This window comes from Gymnodraco acuticeps, unplaced genomic scaffold (assembly GCF_902827175.1).
Source record: "Gymnodraco acuticeps unplaced genomic scaffold, fGymAcu1.1, whole genome shotgun sequence".
NCBI classification, from domain to species: domain Eukaryota; kingdom Metazoa; phylum Chordata; class Actinopteri; order Perciformes; family Bathydraconidae; genus Gymnodraco; species Gymnodraco acuticeps.
Genome location: NW_022990313.1, coordinates 1,070,893 through 1,095,708, shown reverse-complemented (window position 1 = coordinate 1,095,708; position 24,816 = coordinate 1,070,893). Strand labels below are relative to the sequence as shown.

At 40.4% G+C, this 24,816-nt stretch overlaps 1 protein-coding gene across 1 annotated transcript; it reads left to right on the top strand.

Moving 5' to 3' along the window:
- Positions 1–21,302: 21,302 nt before the first annotated feature.
- On the top strand, positions 21,303–22,119 carry LOC117550450 (zinc finger BED domain-containing protein 1-like). The gene is made up of 2 exons (XM_034222887.1): positions 21,303–21,518; positions 21,655–22,119. The coding sequence occupies exons 1-2, from the start codon at positions 21,303–21,305 to the stop codon at positions 22,066–22,068; spliced, it is 630 nt and encodes a 209-aa protein (XP_034078778.1). The 3' UTR covers positions 22,069–22,119.
- Positions 22,120–24,816: the final 2,697 nt, after the last annotated feature.

Sequence of the window (24,816 nt, the reverse complement as noted above, 5' to 3'; positions counted from 1 at the left end):
GTATTACCTTCACCAAGTATTACTCTGTTGGAAATAGCCGCTGTGGTTCTTTCTTCTTGTTGTGTTGGTTGAAGTCTTTCTTTGTATCTTTCTCGATTTGTACGCTCTTCATGCAGACAGGTAGGATGTTGCTTCTTGCATACACTCCTACTGTGGCAGCTCCTTGACTGATGGCCAGTCTCGAGACATCCAAAGCATAGCTTCTGAGCTTGAATGTACTTGATTCTGTCTGGGACAGCTTGCTCCATGAACTTCCTGCAATTGTGCAAGGAATGCCAATTCTTCTTACACAGAATACATGTTAAGACGGTGTTTTCGTCTGAACTTGTGGTCAGTGTCTTTGATGCAAAGCTTTGTTGTCTTTGAGATTTGGTGTTTTCAGCTTCACCTTGCTTCAGTGATTGCAATGATGTGACAGGGTTACAGGCAATCTTTGCTTCTCTTGTCAAAAACTTTACAAATTGGCTGAAGGAGGGAAATTGTTTACTGTCTTCTTGGACTTCAGTAACCTTCCGATTCCAGCTTGCAGTTAGCCAATCTGGTAATTTTGAAAGTATTTGCCTGTTTTCATTACAGTCATTCAAGATTTCTAATGCCTTGATATGGACCATGGCAGCCTTGCAACTACGGAGAAAGTCTGCAAAATCTCTGAGCTCAAAGCTGTCCTTAGATCCTATCTTGGGCCACGATTGAAGCTTGTCTCTATAGGCTTTTGCAATTGTAAATGGATTCCCATATCTCTCCTCCAAAATCTCCCATGCTGCAACATAGGCAGATTTGTTCCGAGCAGGAAATAACCATCAAGTGCTTTCTTAGCTTGTCCACCAACATATCTCCTAAGTAGTATATATTTTCTTTGTCTGGATGTTCTTCTGGTCAATCAGTATTTCAAATGAAAGTTTCCAGTCATTGTATTTCAATGCATCCCCACTGAATACTGAGGGTTCAGGAACTGGAATTCTGTTGGCAGTTAAGGCACCAGCTAGCACCTTAACAAGCTCTGCTGTACTTTCACTTGAGACAAACCTGTCAAGACAACCTGTCGTTGAGGACTTGTGGGAGCAGGCACTGGGTTACTTACCAGATCCCTCTCTATCACGTCTTTCCATTCTTCTTTAATGGACTCTTCTTGGTCATACACTTGCATTCTTGCTCGTGCTGCATTTAAATCTTTTACTGCTTCCAAATGCTGTATTTTTTCTCCGTTTGTCATCCAGAGTCTGTTGTAGAGCTACATGCTCTTCTTCTAGACGAGCTTTAATTTTAGCTTCCTCTTCCTCCTCGCTTTCTGAACGATGTCTTAACTCTTCTGATTCTCTTTTTGAACGACGTCTTATGGCTGCAGTCTCTTGATCAGCTATCTTTCTTTTAGCTTCTGCTTCCAGGCGCTGAATCTCCAAATGTTCTCTTTCTTGTTCTTGTAACACTTTCAGAACAGCTTGGCTTGCAGCAGCCTCAGCAGCAGCTTCTTGTCGCTTCACAGAAGACTGGTTTGATTGCTTGGAGTTGCTTTTCGAAGAAGAAGTGTAGGTGCTTGAGTTAAAGAGAGAACCTGCTTCAGGCCAATCTTTCTTTTCTCCTTCTGGAACCTTTCCATCCAGGAGACTTGAGGCTCTGATGATGACAAACTTAGAAATCTCTGCACACAGATCCACTCTTCGACGCGTGTCCTGGTCTGGAGTTGAGATTGTACGCAGATCCTCATAACATGTTGGACATCTTCTGACAAACTTGTGACATCATGAATTATGTCATTAAGCAAATCTTCAGACAAAGACTCTGTTGTTTGGGATAATGGCCGCTTAGCTGTTTTCACTTGTGTTCTCCATTTCTCATAATTGTAGTTGAACTTTTGTAGGAGCGTTTTCATTGTTCTTCTTGCATTTCTCTACCCTTTTCTGTATGGAGTTTTAGTTCTTTGACCTCTTCTTAGCTGCTGTGCTTCAGTGTTATCCACAGCTTCGTATTGGGGCTCTGCACTTTCCCTAACCTGAATTGTAGGCCTCACTAGACTTAGACATTAGTAATCACTACTTTAAAGTGACTCACTTTTATAAACAGCAAAATGCAGTTAAACTTTTAATGAACTTTCAACACTTACTCAATGTAAGTGTGACTTAAATGTACCCTATAAGACTTCAATAGAGGTAGAAATGCACTAAAATAGAACATGTGCAAAAAACAGCTTAATTGAACTTTACACCTTTCAAAAATATACCCAAAAATAAGACTTCAGAACTTCAATGAAATAACTTTCACTTATTATTCCCAAAAAACACACTTTGAATTAGAAATTGGAAATAAAAACACTTGTGTTCCCCTTTAACTTTACGCCTTAATTAACAAGCCTTAATAAAATGACATGAGCAAATAAGTCAAAACGCTAACCACACACGCTACTATAGTTGGCACTCACGGTAATAATGGTTTAGCAAAACCTTTACAGAAGCCCTTTACTCGGATCACTATTGATTTTCTTAGTGTCCAAGTTCTTTATGGCTCTGTCTTGAAGCGTTGCTCTTTAAGAACTGCGCGCGTCGTCCACTCTGTGTGTGCATGCGTAGTTTCTCCTCCTCCGCCGGCCATTTGAAGACAGCCCTCGTGCTCAGTCCGTGATCCTCTGAAGTTGCCGCTTCGTCAATTAAGACACACTCGCGTCGATGGACAGTCGAGTTTTCACTGTAATTCCCTCGAAGCACAGGCAGACACAAGTGGCTTTCTCTTCTCATGTTCTCGCTCTCTAACTCACGCCGAGAACAGCATAACGAGACGTGAGCTTGGACTTCAAAATAAAGACGAAATATTGCACGTATGAAACATTACAACAATAATAATTAGTACACTTAGAAAATACACATTAGTTAAATTATGAACATGTAAAGGCTGCACTTACACCTACTCTCTTTATTTGCTTTAGTTTAGTAGATATCTACAAACAAAGAGTCGATATTTTTCTAAGACCATTGCTTCACATAATAAAATACACAACGGCTTATACTTTAGGAGCTGTAGGTGTGTGTGGTACAGTGTGTAGGTGTGTGTGGTACAGTGTGTAGGTGTGTGTTGTACAGTGCGTAAATGCGGCGGACAGACGGGTCTCAGTTGGTTTGGTGTCCTCTGCTTACTTTTAATAGGCTACTTGTAAATACAACTTTTGGCCCGTAATTTCAATTCCCCATTTCAGCGACCAGAGAGAGGGGGGGATATATCCAGTCTCTGATTGTGTTACATTATTATGAGAGTGCTCTCATACTTTAAATTGTATATATTTATATAAATATATTTGTGTGTGTTGTGTCCGCATCTGTAGTCTGTTATTGTCTCATTATACCGCACTCTCAATGAATTCAAGTAAATATGTGGGGGAACAATGTTCAGCTGATCTAACAGAGATACAGCGCTTATGACAAAAACATTCGACAGCTGATGCAGCTGTTGCCACGTAATAATGAACAGACGTCTCTTTAAAATGACCGCTCAGAGGAGAGGAGTTATCATTTCTTTAAACGTCTGCTGCTTCCCCTCCTCTCTCCTCGGTTCCCCTCCTCGGTCCTCCGCTGCATCTCCTGTGGGCGGGTCTAAGTCTCGAGGAGGGGGAACCGAGGAGGGGAGTCGAGGAGGGGAAATTTGAGTATTGAGAAGCCTCTCAGGTGAACACAATCGGGTAATAATAGACCACCAGGGAAACTAACGACCGGGAACCACAGACAGATTTAAACAAGACACAACGCAGACAGAAACAGGCAAGACAGGAAGTGAAGACCTTTCAACATAAAACATGAAACAAGACAAGACACCATAAAGACAGATCGTGACATAAATAACTCATTAAAGCTATTTGCAACATCCGTTGGGTTTTTCCTTCAGTTTGGAATTTCTTAAATTAATTTATTTCATTTATTTTCTTCTTAATTGTTATATATGGACAACATTCGTTCATGTTTTGCATGAAAATCCTTACAAACTCATCATAGGATTTGTTTACATCTAGAATCTCAAATATTTTTTCATTTTTTAAGTTCATATTTAATTTATTTAGATAACTGTCATTTAATTTCCGCTTAGTTATGTATGTCTTTTGTTCTTTGTTATTTACAAATGTAGGACTTAGTATGAATATTGTTAACAAGTTGTACCAAACATTGTAGCCCCCCTAGTAAATTATATGCAATAAATCTTCCTACAAGGTATTTTCCCAAATGAAATGAAAATCGCGAAGGTGATTCCGGTTTTTCAAGTCTTAATAACCATAGCTTTGTTTTTGTTTTGTTTGTCTACCCTCCCTCCCAAATGTAAAGCATCTTTGGGTTCAAGAAAAGCGCTATAGAAATAAAATGTATTATTATTATAGACTGTTAGAAATTAAAATCAATGTTTTGATGGTATATATGTAGTTTAAACATACCGTCAGTTAAATGCTGTTTATACTGAAAAACCAGAAAATTATTGTGCAGGAAGGAATCCCAGTGCCACCAAGTAACAATAATCTACTTTAATGGTAATATGACAATGCAATACAATCAATACAGTACAAATTCAATACAAATTATCTTTGGGATCCCGAATTTACCTGCACGTGAGCCAGCCAGAGGAAAGAGACTGAACCCCGCGTGTGTGTCTGTGTTTATACTTTTTAACAATGGGAGGAGTTATCCGATCCTCCCATTTGGACCTCCTGATTGGCAGCCCCAAATATCACAAAACACCCCAAATCTTAGGTTTCCCCCAATCACTGTAGCTAGATCTAAGTTGAATGCAAATCAAGACATGCTCTCACCTTCTCCCCCCATCTTCCTTTGTCCTCAAAAACACATGTCAACAGGCCCCAAATCCAGCTCACAGTTTTACCCAAATTATTCCCATTTTAAGCTTATCCATAGTTTGCTAACATGAATACATACAAATATTTCACTACACACTGCAACTATAGACGTATTATTATTGCTGAATATTAAATGAAGGTACAGTTTATTTGAATAAAGTTATTGTTTACAGACGTGGGTAAGATGTGACAACATCTGGAATGACCAGAAACCAAACCAGCCGTGAAGTATTTTCTGTATTTTTTAGTATATTGACTACAACGTTTAGAATGTGTTAAAGGAAAAGTGATGAAAGACAATATGAGGAGAAGAGGCGTGTTTAAGTATATATTGAATGTACAATGCCTGAATCCTCTGTTTAACGTAACAACGGACATTAAGATGTGGAGGGCCGGCCCGCAGGGAGGAGCCAGGAGAGGATATTTTACAACAGCACCTGAGCGGTTCGGCCTCTCTTTTCCCTTCGCTCACCAGAGAGCCAGAACACCGCTGTTTTTCTGAATGAACAATATTCTGCTTGTAAACATACCCGCTGTTAGAAATTAAAATCAATGTTGGTATGGCGTAATTTGAATTAAATACACTATTTAATTTAAATCAGTTTTATTCTGAAAAAACCGGAAGTTCACTAACTATTAACTTAATACTTTTATTCTGACAATTATTCATTTCCGGTTAGCATTAGCATGTGGCGAAATGCTGCATTTTCAAACCGTGAATCAAGGGTGAAATGACATGTGATGTTGTACACCGAGCACACTGGGTTTAGCACTCGTTTATTACCGCTGAATAACGTTTATTAGGAAATGTTTAAATAACCACAGACACCAGAATGATATAATTTAACAACAGAAAAAGGCAGAAATGGCATTGGACCCGCCCCCGACGACGCGACGCCGGCCATAGGAGAAGACCTCCGATGACAACAGGAAGAGCAAGCCAAGGATTGACCTCTTTCTATCGGCTGACCTGGACTGACCGGGCGGATGAGGAGAGCGCCTCCCACTCGCATATTTTCATTTTGTACTGTACACCACCGCATCTTTGTGTAATTAAATGCTGTTAACTTTTATAAGCTTCCCTTGACTCTTTCAGTCTCCTCCTGCCTTCGGGGTTATAGAATACACTAACATGGCGTCCCTGGGTGGGCTCTGAAGCGGGATAGAGCTGAAAAGAGGGGAATGCTGCAAGCTAACTAGCATCACACTGCCTGCAGAAAATGAGTTTTTGGCTGGGCCTAAACGAAAGGTGAGACAGTTACCTGTTTAATTCCGTGGTGATGCGAGTGGTGTGAAGATTGTATATAGTGTTTCTATTCGTCTCTGGTGTATCTTCGGCGCCCGCCCGATTAATGTGAATATTACATAGTATTATTAAGACCTTCTGGTGAGGCACTAGATTTTATCTGGGATAGGGTTCACATTGTGTTAAATACCTCTGGGTAGGTACCAGACCTGATCTGTTTTACACTGGACTGGGTCCATGCAGGTTAGTCTATATGTTGATGGTGTTAAACCGCGTAGTCTGTTTAATAACGTATATTGTGTGGTAGTTTTTAAGCCAAAAAGTATATTTTTGTGTGATCTTCTAAGCCGAAACGATTGTGTACAAGATTGGTATGAGATCGGCTTTTTAAGGTCAGCATCTATATATTTAGAGCTAAGATAAGCTGAAGATTGTGTGTTTTGTATTGTCAATCAGTGTGGTTATTTATATGCAGATGTTGAGTGTTTCCATTGTCCCCCTTTCCCCAGTCACATGCGGTTAATGCTATACTGCTAAGCTAGCCAGTTAGCATTACTAGATGGTGAAATACTTCGAGTAAGATACAACCGGTAACTACTGATTAAATACCAGGGGATGGTGTAGATCAGGGGTCACCACCTTTTTAGGATGAGGGCTACTTTCAAAAAATAAAACAAGTCGGGGGGCTACTTTTACTCCTCTTTTTTTTGTTTTTTGCAGTGTATATATTTAGCACATTTTAACATTATTATATGCTTACCTTTAACCTTTGTGTGCTGTTTAGGTCTTTGGGACCCATTTTCATTGTGTACTAAAAGAACATGTCATTTAATTATTTTAACTTGCTTTAATTTGGGGGTGGACCTCACATCCTCTAGGGGGGGCCTCACATCCTCCAGGGGGGACCTCACCTCCTCTAGGGGGGTCCGGGGGCATGCAACCCCGGGAAGATTTTTTTTAAATGTTGAAGTGAAATGCATCAATCTGGTGCACTTTGAGCACAAAATGAATCTATGGACACAGCTCTCAACACTCATGAAAGGGAGCTGTATACTTTTCAATAATCCAAACATCTTAGAATATGATCACAACCAATAACAAATCATTTAAACTGTTTATTCTTATCTTGTGTTACCTAGTTAGCATTCTTTATTTTTATTTATGTATATTTTACTAATCACTCCCCTTTGTACTGTCCTATTGTACACATTGGAATGATTTCTTACTTTATCTATATTACATAGATAAAGGGGTACACACACCACACACACACACACACACACACACACACACACACACCACACACACACACACACTGTGTGTGCTCCTTCCGTGGCAAACGGGATTTCGAAAAGTGCTGGGGATATGTCCCCCCTGGGTGTGTGTGCGTCAAGTGGAATAATATATGCAAGTTACAACACACACAGTAAAACTATGGCCCTCATGTGCTGTATAGGCTGGCACGACTAGGCTGTTCAATGGGGCTGATGTGTAGATTCTGCCAGAAGGAAAATCAGCGGGGAGGTGCCACATCGCTTTTCTTCCCGACTGCAACGCTGGTCCCGCAAATCAAGCAAGAACGTGATTGGTCGATATTCATTGTGGGGGTGGGGGGGAGGAGGGGTGGTTAGATAGATATAGAGTTGTAGTAAGTAGATGGAGTTCGCTATGATTTAGGTTTCGTTTGCATGGGGTAGATTATTTTAATTACATTTCGTTTTGTGGTATTTTTTACATTTGGATTTTCTTGGCGAGCTATTTTTAGAACGTGCCCGGCGGGCGCCTCACGTTGCCCCTGCGGGCGACTGAGTGCCCGCGGGCACCGTGGTTGGCTACCCTGGTGTAGATGAACGTTGAGAGTAGATTGAGTTGTTTTGTTTTTTCATGCTTTTCAAAGAAAGTAATTTGAACTTTATATTTTGAGGAAATAAACAGGAAGTAGGTTATGAACCGGAAGTACTAGTTGATACATTTGAGAGGAGTTACAAATAAAACAGCTCCCCTAGCGGACATAATAAGTATTACAGTTAATACATTCTTCACCACACAGATAAAGATTACATGTGGTTTCTTTGAATTGAAGTATTGTAGTTAACACATTTTATGACATTTGCATAATTTCATGAACTCAACTTGAGTATACACTGTCCCGGTTTATTTGGATTTGCACCATATTCCTATTTTTACAAAGTCAAAACCATACACTGTTCATTTTTATTTATTTGTTCAGATTTTATAAATTTGCATAATTTCAAAATTTTAATTTAATTTGTCTAATTTTGATTTTCCAATCTCAGTTTTACAACATTTAAATTTATTTTTCCAAATTCTGTAAGAAAAAAAAAAAAATTGTAAAAAATTACCAGATTTTAAAGTTAAGTTCAGATGACATAGGATATCTTTATAAAGAATACAAGGGTACTATTCAGAGGATTAGTAATTCATTTTGATAACTTAATAATATTATCCGTGTACTTAAGAAACATGTCGCCAGAGTTAAGAGCACTCACAGTGCCAGGCACAACTGCAGATATTAAGGCGAGAGTAAACATTAGATCAGATGCTTTAACGTGTCCAAGTCATAGACAGAAGACATGGAACCAAATAGAGAAACTGTTGGAACAGTGGAAAACGAGAGGATTGATTCCAGCAGATGATCAACCTGGACCAACGGAAGCCCATAGAAAAGCTGTAGTTGAACATGAGAATGCTGAATACCTACAACAGGAAAAAGCATGGATCAAAGCCATACAAACCCCTTGGTATGGACCTGCTAAAAGCGCTATGAAAAAAGCTGAAAAAAAGAAAAGTTAGGGTTACATGCTGTTAATCCATCTGACATCCATCGCAGAAGATCTGCCAGTAAATGAAGACACAGCAGAAATGACAAAAGAGGCTCCACTTATCCAAACTCCAAAGCAGTATCCAAGCCTGACCGAAGTGTCTCCTCCAGACATATCAGAGAACAACCCTTCTCACCAAGCTTCGATTCAAGCCCCAAATGAGAAAGAATTGGCGTATGAGGTAAGAATCCTATCCAGTGTCAACCAGCTGATGGAAGAACTCGGCAGAAGAATGGAAGCAGAACTCGGCAGAAAATGGAGGAACTCGACAGAAGAATGGAAGAGGAGCTCAACAGAAGCATTGAAGCAGAAACTCATCAGAGGAATGGAAGAGAGACGAAAAGGCAGATGAGCCATAATGACATTATTGGAGAAAGACAAAGGGGGGAGGAAGAAAATACCACTACTTCTGGCGGAGAGGCAACAAGGACGATGTAAGATTCCAGGACATGATGGCAGATAGACAAAGGAGAGAACAAGAAGAACGAAGAACTCAAAGAAAAACGCAGAACAAACTACTCTCCTGACTATTCCATGGACGGGGAGATGAAGATGACGACAGCGGTACACAGTCTGAAACCAGTAGACACTACTCCCATACCATGAACAGTCACAGCAACAACGCAGTTTGCATCTCCTCATGAGAATAATAGTAGCGACGAAAACGAGCAACATTACCCGTGGGACATGCCCCAAAACTAGAAGAACCAAGACAACTAGAAGAACCAAGACAACTAAAAGAACCAAGACCGGTGCACATACCTCCATGCCATTGATAGCGGCTGGAAGAGGAGGATTTCAATACCAATCATGGACTCACAGGGACATGGAAGCATTAGTGTCAAAGCTACCTCCACTCACGAAAGGAGGTCAGAAGTGGGTTACTGATCTGGAGAAGTACACTGTCCAAGACCACCTGTGCTTGGGAGACATGAGGGCCCTGCTTGGACGGATAGAAGGAAGACTAGAAGGCAAGAGCAGTAGATTCCGAGGCCAATTGCACGCACGACCCAGATGAAACTTCATTCCAAACAATATCAGGTCCGAATTATTGGGCTGCTATTCGTCACATCTACCCGACAACACGCAATTTACATGCCCTCAACAGCCTGAGAAAAGAACCGGGGGAAGAAATGTATGCCTTCTTGAAGAGATGTGAAGGAGTGTGGGAGGACTACACTGGAGAACGCATGACATTTCTCCGGCTGTTGTAATGTTGTGGAAGAACGCTGTCATTAAAGCCCTTCCCCGATCAGTGCAGGCAGGCCCTGGGAGACGTGGTGGGATTAGACGCTAAACCCATTGAAAGAATGGAGACTACATCTCATTCACCACGATATGAAATACCAGGCAAACAAAGGGGGGAAAATGATGAAGAAATTAAACACTAAAACTAAGACTTTTGAGATACAAGTAGCTGAGAAAGATGCCGAAGCTAATACAAACAAGAAATCGACAAATCAATGGCCATACTAGCAGAGAAGGCAGGGAGGACACCTCCAACAGTTCAACAAAGCGGAGGAGGAAGTGTAATGTCCACCAAACCAGGTTCAGCAGACACCTGTGTATCTTCCTACGCAAGTACAAGCCACAAGCACCACAGTATCTTCAACAGCAAACACCTGTGTATCTTCCTACGCAAGTACAGCCACAAGCACCACAGTATATTCAACAGCAAATACCTGTGTATCTTCCTACCCCAAGTACAGCCACAAGCACCACAGTATATTCAACAGCAAATACCTGTGTATCTTCCTACCCAAGTACAGCCGCAATCACAGGTATACACTCCCATACAGCATCAACAAAAGGGACAATGGAGAGGAAAGCAACGATCAAGAGGAAGAAGGGATGATGGCTGCTTCATATGTGGAGATTGTAGACATCTGGCCAGAGATTGCCCCACTCAGCAATATCCACCACAACGTAGCACCTCACAATACAGAGGAGAACCAGTGTTAGATATCAGAAATATTGAGGCGGAAGCATATGCCAGGGCCATGACGATATTTCTGTTGGATCAGGTGATTGGGTAAATGTAAAAATCCACAAGATGAACTTGTTGCAACCTGTATGGAGTGGACCATGGGAAGTTGTAGAACGCACTGCAGATGCGCTCCGGATCAAAGTTAAAAAGGAACATGTTGGCACCTTCTTACACATTGTGTAGCCGTACCGCCACCTTTCCAGAAACGGCACGGCAGTTAGAACTGATTTTGGAAAATTGGTACAAAACAATAAGGAATTGAACATTTTTTTACAACGACAGCACCAGGAGATGAGTAAACTCAAGAATCTGTAGTGTAAATACATTGAGAAAAACACATTTTACACTCAAAACTGTTTGCACATCATAGACAAGGAATTTAGACAATATAAATAAATGTTCAGCACAAGTAATAAGTATAATGGAAAGTAGACATAGGCCTACACTGAGTCAGATTTAATTACTGTGATCTGATTAGTGTGCTCTGCAGGTTTACTATTGTTCTAAGTAACAGTGGGATTTAAAATATGGAGATGTTCTTTTCGTAGTGTGTGGAATATGTTGATGCTGGAAACATGTTACGTTTTTCAATTTATAGGAGAAAATGGTTTCCTGAAAGAGTTGTGTTGGGTAAATATATAGAAATGGATGAAACTATTTTTAGAGTGAGTTTTTGTAATATCATTAGTAGACATTAATTATGTTGTTTAGATGGCATTTAACAACTAAGACAGATGGTATGATTAGAAAGAGACAGAGTGGAAAGGGTTGGATTTATTTAACCTCAGTGTGCTAGACTTCTTATAGGTAATGCGTCCCGAGACCTGGACTCCCCCTCTGAGTTTAGAAAGGCTACGATCCCGACCCTCCAAGCAGACGAAAGACCTAACCCAACAGGAGACTCCTCCTTCTCCATCGAACAGACAGAGAACCAGAGCTGAAACAACAACAAGACTGCAGGCCAGAACTATCTCCACCTGTGGCATCCAGAACCAAACAGCATGCTGACATACAGAGAGATACTCTCATCAGCCCTCAGACAGGGCATGAAGTTCCAAGCTGAGCCACGAGATTTGGCACAAGAGCCGAGTGTGGGACACAAGAGCAGAATCCGCCCTCCATAAAAACAGCAGAGAGACTGTAAAGGAGGAGATGAAATGCAAAGCAGTGCAACAACAGTGGCATGATGGGGCTGCAGATATGACTGGGCCAATGGCTGCCTAAAAAGTTACAGCGGATGGATTCAACAGCTGATGGACTGAAGAGAAGACAGAATCAGAGGAGTTGGCATGGTCGATTAGAAATGAGGAGGCCGGGGTCACGGCTTGAGAAAACCAGGGGAGGAGAAAAGGAGAACGGGAATGAGTGAGTTTACACATAAACACACTTATTCACAAAACGCACATTTAAATAACTTGAATTAACTTCATAAATACGTAAAGACAGATTAAAGTAAAATGAGAATCATCCTAAAACAAACTGAGGGATAAAGGGGGAGACATGACAGAGTAGAACCATATTCTTCAATCTTTTCATCATGTTAACAAATCATTTTTTAAGAGATTTTTATTCACGTGTGAATAAAGTAGGTGATCTCATTTGTTAAAATATTGATCACCATTAAAAAGGATAGTTTTAGGAACCACTCTATAGGACAAATTTGTATTTGTATGGATCACTCTATAGGACAAATATTTATTTGTATGGATAAGGTTAAAGGGAGAGCTGGTGCCAAGCCACATATAAAATTCCAATCTAAAGCAGAGTCCTGCATCGGGTCGGCTACCCGCGGGGTACCCGACGGGTGACCCCGCAAAAAGGTGATTCGCGGGTGGTATTTTTTCAAACACTTTTTTCCGGGTTCGGTTCTGGGTAAAACAAAGATGATGCGGGTCGCGGGTATTGCATAATAAATATATTAAAATAATAGTAATGTTAGTTTAATGTTTAATCTTCAGACCTCTCCCCCCGCGGGACCGCGCATAATCATAACCTCTGCAGCGCATCAATCTGCTGCTGTGCGCGCCACATTCAAAATGGCTGAGGTGAAGCTCTCTAGCGGAGAATACAGCATTTTCAATAACACTTCCTCAAGAGCGAAATCCAACGTCTGGGAGGCTTCTGGTGTCATCCTAGATGGAGAAAAGAACCAACATCCCACGCTTTTTGAGACAAATATGCAACTGCGTGTGTTAATAATTGCACGTTTTCACTGCTCATAGGCTATGCGGGTTCGGGTCGGGTTGCGGATCTTGTGCCGACGGGTCGGGTCGGGTTGCGGAACTAATTGGCAATATGTGTGGGTAGCGGGGCGGGTTCGGTATTGCACGTCGCGGGTGCGGGGCGGGAGCGGGTCTTGAAAATCAGACCCGTGCAGGACTCTGATCTAAAGTATTGATTTCACCATTGTAGCATAGTTATTACCATAGGAGGGCTTTAAGATGGAAATATAAAATGACTTCTGTTTTAAATCCTTGATAAAGGAGGGAGTAATTGTTGCATGTTCGGACACCCAAGGTTCCACACACTGCTAAGAGTTTAACATTGTTTTTTAACCAGTTAAGCCTGAAGGTCCCCCCAGTGGACCCCTCCCACAGTTTTTTTTTTCTCACATGTCTCAGGGCTCTTCTTAACATTTATGAAACTATTAATGTTTCATAACATTTTAAAGGTAAGAAACTCCGCTAACTGACAATAAGAACAATTGTTAGCTAAAAAAACACAAGAGTAATACCAAGCCTTTGAATTAGCATTGAGCGAAAAAATGCTAACTAATGCTAACGCTTTTTTTACACACAACACACGGTAGAAATGCCCTTATTACTATCTTAACTGCACAAACAAGATATACGATTTAAAGCTGAGACTCCACAGATTCCACACATGTAATGTCATCACTGTCCGACCTCGAATTCCTGGAGCTATCAGCCAGAAAAGAGAAAGTAAACAACATCCGGTTCCAAAAATATTACAATAATTACGTCTTACCTTTTTTGATTTGTGATCAAAAGTTGTGTTCAACGGAATAAAAACGCATCTCAAGGTTAATCCAATGTCTTTGTGTCACGTATAATGTTTACTGATAATCAATCATCATATTTATGGCAATATACTCGGTATAAAGTATTGCCGTCCAGGCTTACACTTTCAGATATGCTTCGTTTGCTTCTCTATTACGTCCGCTATGGTAATGTTTACGTAGATTTGGGAACTGCCCATCGATTCTATTGGTTCTGATGGTTAAGAAAAAGGTGTAAATCACACGAATCGACCAATGGGTTCCAGAGATATGGTCCTGCGTAAATTATAAAGAATGGCAGTCAGCTTAAGTACATTACGCAGCCGACTTCATTTATTGTTTACAACGTAACGAAGCAGGAATGCAGCAGGACCCAGAGCGCACGGAGCACAGAGCGGACAGCAGATAACGGAAATTGCAGTTTTATTGCTTATAGATTATCAGAACATTTCAAAGGGACACAGCCCCATTATATATTAATATATGGATTAACTACATCATCGTTTTATTATCGTTTTAATGCCATTGAAGACCAGTTTAGACCAGACAACGAGGAAGGTAAATCATTGTTAGCCTAGCGCATTAGCGCCAGCGCCATTTGTTTTGATGTACGTTTTTTGTTGATAACGTCGCGAGTTTGTATCTTTCAGTGTTGGGCTGTTCAGGTGGGCACCGTTAGATTATGTGTCTCCTTGCGATCATAAACAATGTGTTGGATGTGCAGCTAGGATAAGTAATAAGGGAGCGAGGAGTGATTTTCGGTGTTGTAATAAGTTAGCATTTTCGCTCGGGGCTAATTCAGAGGCTCACTGTAAGAGTAGGCCTATGTTTTATTTTAAAAAAATGTTCACAACAGTTGTATTTGGATGGAATGAATACCTATAGTGATAATTCAAAGTAATAAAATGATTTTTACAGTGAAAAAGTTCAAATGGAACCGATGGTTCCCAAATTACCCCAGAGGTGAGTCCGCTTAGACTTTGTTTTTCTAAATCTCTCTAAAAAGGTCAAATTTCACTTGTTTTGCAATCAATCTTGATACAGGGTACTTATTATATGTTATAGTTTGGATTCCTAAAGCTTTTAGTCTACTAACCCATCATGCAAGGGTGGTTTTCACTATAAGTAAAGTTTTTTTTTTAGGTGGACATTAGAATTTACATGTTTTTACTATGTTCCATCTGATTTACTTTAAAATAAAAACATCTATATTGATTCTGACACTTCTACATCCAACTCACAGATGTACCTTGCTTTGAGAAAAATAATTATTAATTTACCCCTTTTTAGAAGTGAAGATATATAATTTGTTTGTGTTAGTGGCATTTTCAAGCCTGAAACCTGAAAAAACAGGCTCAGGGCTTAACTGGTTAAGTAAACCAGAATTAAAGATACATGAGTATAATGAGCTATGAAATGCAGAGCTACACAGATCCTAGTAATGTTTTGACTCAAGATAATAGTTATGTACACAAGTTTCTGAAATAGATCATTAGACATTTTAATACTAATTAGGGTGTAAATGGATTGCAGTAGTAGTAGTACTCGAAGGGAGTGAGTTTTGTACCAAGTTTCAGGAAAAGTGGAGGCAGAAGTCCCAATGACAAGTTAGAATCATCTTGAAAATTATAGTTGTAATTGTTGAATTAATAAATGATGGCGGTCCATATATACATATTTTGTAGACAAGGATACTGGCCTATGCTGAAATGTCAAAGTCTCTGCAGAGCACGACACATGGCCAAAAAAAGACGGAAAACCAACTGACCTTTGACCCTGACCGACAGTGTAACTTGACAAGGCACTGTGGATGACTGACTCTGGGGTGTACCTGACCAAACCTGAACATGACAACCAGACAGTGTGAGTGTGAATGAATGCCGGCATGTGATCAGTGTAACTGCATGATTCGAAAACAATAACTAACCAAGCATGTTTTTGGACTAACATATTATTTTGGTGCTCCAAGGGGAAACGAGAGGTTTCCTAAAAATTCCACAAAAAGGGGAAACCGCACATGTGACCCGGTTCTAATCTACTTGATGATATTTTTACTCTCACATGAGTTGGCGGTTTTGCAAATGTAAAACTAAATCTGAAGATTCTGGTTCTTTTAGGCCTGAAGGACGGAGAGGAACACTTCTTTTCACTGAAGTGTTTACTGTGGAAATAATGATAATGGATGTCAAATTGAAAATAATGTTCGTTATGTCCCTAACCAATTACCTCACAGTTTTTTGTTCCCCTCCCCATTACAGGGTTTTGTTACACATGAGTTCATGTGTAAAAAGGGGGGAGTGTGTGTATAATGTATAATGTCAACATGGCTGTCAAATTCACAATTTAAATTTTTCTTTTAAGGATTGACAGAAAACCTTCCGCCCCAACCCAGATGTTCAAACTGAGCATTGAATGATAGTTTTATAATTAACCTGCTCCATATCTGGGGATAAGATACTGTTTGATGAAATGTTGAGATGTTTCTAAATATTGATTGAATTATAACAGGTAACACAGAAGCAGTGGCCAAGGGGCTACTGTGAGAGCTGTAATTCCAGAATAGAATACCGAAGAAGTTGACCTGTGATCATTAAACCATTTTTTAATATTTTAACAGACATTAGAGTATCTGAGGTTTGAAATGTAGAAAGAACATATTACAGTTAAGTAAGCTAAAACATAGTAATGTAATGAGACCGAATTTAATTTAGACAACATATTGTAACTAGCCTGGTAAAGAATTAGAAGTAAAAGCCATAGACTTTATTGTTTAGTTCATTATGGGGGATATACATTTAATTTAAATTCATAATAAAGACATTTGATGACAGTAATGTTGGAATTCTGTATTCATTTTTCAGCTTGATAATAGACAGGTAGAAGCCGTATTGCCAGGTGCAATCGATGGGATTTCTGCACACGATCCAAGCAGAGAATGACGTACCTTACAGGACAGATACACTCAGGAAATCATTCACTCTGACGGCATCATGACTTTAGTTGTTTTTGAATCCATAATGAAATTGTATTGCATAACGTTATTGTGTGTCTTTACCACAAACAGGAATAGTTCATTGTTATATTTAGATTTGAGAAAGATTACAAGGATTTTATTTAGTTCACCATGAAGATGTTTTTGTTTGTAACATATGCCCAGTAGTAAGATTCAAATATCAGCAGGTTCTGAATTATTATTCCTCTGTCCCACAACCAACAAGAATGTGGATGGGGAGAACTATATCTACTAGAACCAGCAGAGATTCATAAATTACACCAGAGACACAGTAAAAGTAAATAAAGAGTAATATTTAGCTATTTTCAGATAGTTTGATCCTTCTTATACTTTGTAAAAGAACAAGTGCCTTTACAACCAGATACAGTAAGAAGATTATTTATGATGTGAAAGGAGGGAGTTAGACGTTTTCCATACCAAGCTAATTGCTGCTATTTTACAAAGTGACATTAAAGGTTTAAGCTAGAAGTTATGCACAAATGAAAAACTTCATATTTATGATGAATATGTATTCTTATTTGTATTTTTTTACTTTTATGAGTTATGTACCATGCAATGTTCGGATGAAGAACTAATTGATTCAATATTATTTACATACCTTAAAGGGTATGTAAGGAGGGATTGTTAGAAATTAAAATCAATGTTGGTATGGCGTAATTTGAATTAAATACACTATTTAATTTAAATCAGTTGTATTCTGAAAAAAACCGGAAGTTCACTAACTATTAACTTAATACTTTTATTCTGACAATATTCATTTCTGGTTAGCATTAGCATGTGGCGAAATGCTGCATTTTCAAACCGTGAATCAAAGGTGAAATGACATGTGATGTTGTACACCGAGCACACTGGGTTTAGCACTCGTTATTACCGCTGAATAACGTTTATTAGGAAATGTTTAAATAACCACAGACACCAGAATGATATAATTTAACAACAGAAAAAGGCAGAAATGGCATTGGACCCGCCCCCCGACGACGCGACGCCGGCCAATAGGAGAAGACCTCCGATGACAACAGGAAGAGCAAGCCAAGGATTGACCTCTTTCTATCGGCTGACCTGGACTGACCGGGCGGATGAGGAGAGCGCCTCCACTCGCACATTTCATTTTGTACACCACCGCATCTTTTGTGTAATTAAATGCTGTTAACTTTTATAAGCTTCCCTTGACTCTTTTCAGTCTCTCCTGCCTTCGGGGTTCTAGAATACACTAACACCCGCGCCTTTATTTTTAATTAAAGTACCAATTTTGAAACAATCTCAGAGACTCCATTTAGTCTCCTTTTTAAGCTTCTCTTTCCTGGACGCGAGAATAACGATCACAGTTAACAAGACCCATTTCTTTACTACCACACTTTTCAAAATCTTATAACCAAACCAACCAGGTTAACTAGCACTACTGAAACCTTAATTGATAACATTTTCACTAACGTCCTTGAAACGGAACATCATAGTGGGGCCCCCATCACTCAGTGATCACCTGCCAATATTCACAATTTGCGGAAAAGAACCTGTAAAATCCCCTGTAGTTAGTTTTAGGCTTTTAGTTTTAGGCTCTTAGCAGCCTCCTGAATACTCCGTGGACCTCCATAAGCCAGACGAGTTCCGGAATACGACTCCTGGACAGGAGCAGGAACTGGGGCAGAAGCACGGGTTGACTTCAGGCGGAACCCACCAAGGCGTATGGTGCCAGGTTGGGAATTGGGCGACAGGGAGCTAGCATGCCTGGGGCTAGCAGGCCGGGAATCACATGCTTGAAGGAAGTCCAAAATCCAGTCAGGTAAGAACTCAACAAAACATGGTTTCTCTGCTGCCAACCGGAGCGCCTCTTCCAGAGCGGCCCTCTTCTGGTCGAACACTGGACGCTCCCTTCCACCAATCGAAGCAGCAAGCCAGATAGAAGGTTAAATGCTGTAATTCAACCTCCCATGGATCATCTGCTGGGTCCATTTTGTGGTCGGTTCGTTCTGTCACGGTGTGGTGAAGCAGGTAGGACCCAAATGCAGATTAAAGTGAGAATTCCTTTATTTCAAGGCTAGGTGAACAACAAAGACAAAACAGAACACTCACCGACGAACTAGTCATGACAAAAGACGAACCGACAAAGACAGACAGAAAAACCAGAACTTAAATACACACAAGACTAATCACAGAAACAAGACACAGGTGAGGAGGGAGGGAGAAAACACAGGGACACCAGAGAGGCTTCTCAATACTCAAATTTCCCCTCCTCGACTCCTCGGTCCTCCAGTAGTGACCCGGAAATGAATTTCAGCGCGCCATTTTGAAGGACGTCTCATTTCTCTAAATGCCACACCGAGGATCGAGCGTCGAGGAGGCTCTCTGGAGGAGCTCTAACCGAGCATACACTGATGGTTCCTCCACGGATGCATTTCCGGGAACGGTGGAGGCGTGACGCATGGCCGGACTTATCTCAGCCAATGACAGCTATGCATGCATCCCCTGGATATTATTTTAGAAACTGCTTTCATCGCGTCGCGATGTTTCCAGAGAGAACAGCTGTAAGGTCTAGGGCTGCACGATTAACCGAAAAAAGATCGTGATCTCGATTCAGACACCTATGCGATCTCATTTCTAAATTACGGCGATCCTATGACGTCATGCTGATTTTATTTATTTTTTATTATTTTGCTTCTGAATAATACCAACAATGTCAATCATACTTAAACGATGTAAAGCAAATATACTCTATACATTTAACATTAAAGTACCATGATCGCATGCAAATGGTAGTGTTCTGTCGCTCCTCCTCTCATGCAGTGTTAACGCTGCAGCCACTAGGGTTGCCAGTTTTTGCGGAAGGAATAAGCAACCAGGTCTATGAAAACAAGCGCAAAAGAACATGAGCACTTTAAACCTATATATGTCGGGTCGGCTATTTGAAAATAATAATCTACAATCTCAAAACCGCAACAACCATTATTACTTAATACTTACTACCAAGCAACTTTACAGAAAGATTATCCCAAGATTATGTGGCTTATAATGAGTATACCTGGCAACACTCACTGACTGCAACACGTGAGGGCAGGAGCCGGCAGTATGTTTACAGAAGTTTTAGCAATTTAGCACTGATTACAACAAAAACAGAAATGAGTGACACAGAAATTAGTTACGAGGAGCAGGTCGAGGACAATGACACCGATGAAAATCCCGGTGGCGACTCTGGAGAGAGGAAAGTTGTGCTTGTGCCGAAAAAAGGACCACATTCATCCAGCGTGTGGAACTTTTTTGGATTTGATCCTGATGATGACTTACAAAAAGTCGTCCACTTGTAAGCGTTGTTCTCGCATCGTCGCAACGACGTCAGGTAACACCACAAACCTATTAAATCACCTAAAACGTCACCATAAAATACAGTATACTTTAGCAAAGAAGGACAACCCGAAAAAAATATCAAACCCGCAGACAACGACGCAAACATCCATAAGCCAAACGTTATTCAGCGGAACACCATATGCACACAGCTCACGAAGGCACAACGAGATAACGAAAGCCATCACCTTTTACTTGGCTAAGGATATGGCATCAATAAATACAGTTCAAAATGAAGGGTTCAAGAACTTGATGAAGACGCTGGATAAGCGGTACTCAGTGCCTTCCCGCAACTACTTTTCACGTACTGCATTGCCTGCCTTGTACTACAAGACTCGAACCACAGTCGAGACAGAACTGAAAGATGTCCAGCACTTTGCGACAACAACTGACCTGTGGTCCAGTCGTACCATGGAACCATATATGAGCCTGACGGTGCATTTCATCACCAGTGATTTCACCATGAAAAGTCGGTGCCTACAGACAGCTTTCTTCCCCGTGGACCACACGGGCGACGAAATTGCAGTGGGACTAATGGAAAGTCTCCAGTCCTGGAGCTTGGATCCTAAAAGGATGGTGTGCATCACTACAGATAGTGGATCAAACATCATAAAAGCATCCGACATAAACAACTGGACAAGACTCCAGTGTTTTGGCCACAGGCTACATCTGGCTATAGGTGAGCTGAGTACAATCCATCCCACAGTAAAGTCCTCTGTTCATTTAAGTCTGAGAGTGTAGAGTTAAATTAACTGTCAATATTGTACTGAACATGTTTATGTATTTAAAAAAATAAATCTTATTTCATTTAACTAATTACCACCATTTTAAAATTGTAATGTATAGTCTAAATATTATAGTACCCCCCGCCATTTGGGTATATATTTATACTCAGGCTTAAATGAATAGGCCATTTTTTTTATTCCATCTTTCCAGACCCCATACATTTTTCCCTTAGAGATTTCCAAAAATATTTATATAAATTAATTTAAGCCTAGAATCAAGCCATCAAGTCCTCCACCTCTTCGAATCACTGATGGCAGTTAAGAAAGACGACCCTGCACTCGCTCGCTCGATTAAAACAACCATCCTGCAGTACCTTCAGGAGAAGTACAGTGATCCAAAGACACAGGCGCTGCTCGACATAGCTACAAGTCTGGATCCAAGGTTCAAACTGGACTATGTCAGCGAGGACAACAAAACCACTGTCAAGACCAGACTGAAGGATGAGATGACTAGCATCGTTACTATGGTAACTGTTTATATTAATTGGGAACATTTATTTAGTTTATCAACCTTAGTATTTAACTGCTGATATATTACTTAAGTTATCAAGTGTAGAATATTAAGGTTAACCTTTTTATTAAATTCTATTTTCCCTTTTCAAGGAGAGTCTCAGCCTCACTCCCACCACAGCTTCCTCCAGTGCCACGCCCCCCCCTGGTGGGAAGAAGAGAAAGACCTTAGGCAGCTTTTTTAAAGTAGCAAAGGGGAACGAGGCAGCTGCACCTGAAGTCGAGCAAGTTGTCGACATGGAACTAGGCGCATATCTACTCTCAAGAAATATCGACAGCGAAGATGACCCCTTAAAGTGGTGGAATGACAACAAGGGACAATACCCAAGATTGTCCATGCTTGCCAGGAAATACTTATGTATTACTGCGACCAGTAGCCCTTCAGAAAGGGCTTTCAGTACAGGGGGGAACATTGTAACTTGCCTGCGTTCCTCCCTGAAACCTCAGAATGTCGACATGTTGGTGTTCTTAGCCAAGAATCTTAGTGCAGTAGATGGACTGTGCTAGTAGCTAGGCAGCTAGGCTTTATTTACATCTATTCTAAAGCTGTAACTTTATGTTCTGTTCCGTTTTTATATTCAGTAGTTGACTGCAGTATTTAAGTTAATCCTTTTGTTAAGTTATGTTTTTTGTTACGAGAGAGACAAATTATATTAGATTAGATAAGAATCTTTAATGACCACACAGCAGGCTGGTGGAATTCGTGTTGAAATGTTGTCTGTTTACATTTTTTTTGCAATAAATATTTTCATTGAAACGATGAGAATCGTGTGAGAATCGTGATCTCAATTGTTATGGAGGAAAATCGTGATTCACATTTGAGCAAGAATCGTGCAGCCCTAGTAAGGTCCATGCAGAAAGCAGAGCAGTGTGTATAATATATATCACTCAGTATAACAGGCCTACTGTAATTCCCTCGAAGCACAGGCAGACACAAGTGGCTTCTCATAACGGGTTTATTCCTCCGAATCCACCGTGAAAACTACACAAACAAACAGTATAAATGACAAACATAGTTTCGTGTTAGACACACAATAACATGCACAGCATGTGAGATAATAAACATAAAAGTAATACAAACACAACAACATACCTCGTTGGGCTGCATGCTCTGTAAACAGAGGGAAGTATTCTTCAGTTCTCTTCACAACTTATATGTATAAGAATACAAAACTAACAGAGCTTTAAGTATCCGTGCATCTTACTCTGAGGGTGCTTCTCATGTTCTCGCTCTCTAACTCACGCGAGAACAGCATAACGAGACGTGAGCTTGGACTTCAAAATAAAAGACGAAATATTGCACGCATGAAACATTACAACAATAATAATTAGTACACTTAGAAAATACACAGTTAAATTATGAACATGTAAAGGCTGCACTTACACTCCCACCAAATCACACATTACTCGTGAGATTTCACACAAAAGATTGTTTGTACAAAGTAAACGCTTTACCCTTTGAAATAGACATTACCTGTAGATAACAACTTAACATGGAATCTCAGGCAACACATTAAACACCTTATTCTGCCTCAAGCAGAGTAACAACCTTGTGTACAGGTCTTTCAAGGAACACAGTCCTAATTGTGGGTTTACCCTTTTTGTCAAATGTGCTTTGGCTAACCAGTAAATTAAGTTTTCTGACCCTACTATCTGACCCTGGAAAGACATCTTTAGTCTTCTTTCAAGACAATTTAGGCGGTATACTGCGCACGTCTTGTTGTCAGGTAACTTTGGTCTTTCGCCTTTGAATGGTTGTACATTCATTGGTTCTTTGTTTCACACCTTGGTGTTCTTTGGCATGTCGTTTCAGTCTTGCAACTGCCCTTGACCAATCAGAGCATTTCTGTAAGCGATCCAATAATGACCCGTCTTCCTTGCGAAGTTCAGGATCATCCTTATTGATTTCTCCCACCTTGCATTCTCTTACAGGTAGGTCCTTTTGCCAAAGAAACTGTGGTCTTGTGAACCAGTTTGAAGTCTTCAGTTGCTCTGCAGTTAAACCTTGATAGGCATGATCTGCTGGATTGTCTTTAAACTTTGGTTCGGCTCACATAGTGTACTTCAGTTTTGAGACTGAGAAAGGTTCTACACCTGGTGTCACTTGTCTGACTACTATGCGATGGCTAACGCCAATGGCGTCTCCATAATCTACACAGGGATTCATGTTTCCAACAATACTCCATCCAAGGTCTGTACGTTGTGCGTAAGGTTGATTTTCTTTGCCAGACACAACTTCTCTTGAAGTAAAGCTTGTGAGCAGTTGTACCCTATGAGCAGACCCACTTCACAGTCTTGCAGAGGTGCAATCTCTTCTTGGAGGTGCTCTAGATGAGACCAAGCTTTTGCAGTTTCATCTGTTGGTATGTGAGTTCTGTTGGCTGGAATGAAGTCACGTGTATAGACTGGTGGTAAGGGAATCTTTTTACCGGAGTAAAAGCCTCTGACTTGTAAGTTGTTCATTCTTTGAGCGCTTACAACTGTGGTTCTTGAGGTCATAGTAGATAGCATGAGCTTGACTTGTTGTTTACTTGCTTCCAAAGCCTCAGCTACTTCACTTAGCACAAATGTTGTGTCACTTTGAGAATCCAACAGAGCGTATACAAGGATTTCTTCTGCTGGTTGACATGTGGATGAAAGCCAGACTGGAATTATAGCAGCTGTTTGTGTATTACCTTCACCAAGTATTACTCTGTTGGAAATAGCCGCTGTGGTTCTTTCTTCTTGTTGTGTTGGTTGAAGTCTTTCTTTGTATCTTTCTCGATTTGTACGCTCTTCATGCAGACAGGTAGGATGTTGCTTCTTGCATACACTCCTACTGTGGCAGCTCCTTGACTGATGGCCAGTCTCGAGACATCCAAAGCATAGCTTCTGAGCTTGAATGTACTTGATTCTGTCTGGGACAGCTTGCTCCATGAACTTCCTGCAATTGTGCAAGGAATGCCAATTCTTCTTACACAGAATACATGTTAAGACGGTGTTTTCGTCTGAACTTGTGGTCAGTGTCTTTGATGCAAAGCTTTGTTGTCTTTGAGATTTGGTGTTTTCAGCTTCACCTTGCTTCAGTGATTGCAATGATGTGACAGGGTTACAGGCAATCTTTGCTTCTCTTGTCAAAAACTTTACAAATTGGCTGAAGGAGGGAAATTGTTTACTGTCTTCTTGGACTTCAGTAACCTTCCGATTCCAGCTTGCAGTTAGCCAATCTGGTAATTTTGAAAGTATTTGCCTGTTTTCATTACAGTCATTCAAGAT

Coding starts and splice junctions, on each gene's coding strand:
- LOC117550450 (XM_034222887.1), top strand. CDS start 21,303: ATGGCAGTTAAGAAAGACGACCCTGCACTCGCTCGCTCGATTAAAACA. Junction 21,519..21,654: donor TGACTAGCATCGTTACTATG/GTAACTGTTTAT, acceptor TCCCTTTTCAAG/GAGAGTCTCAGCCTCACTCC.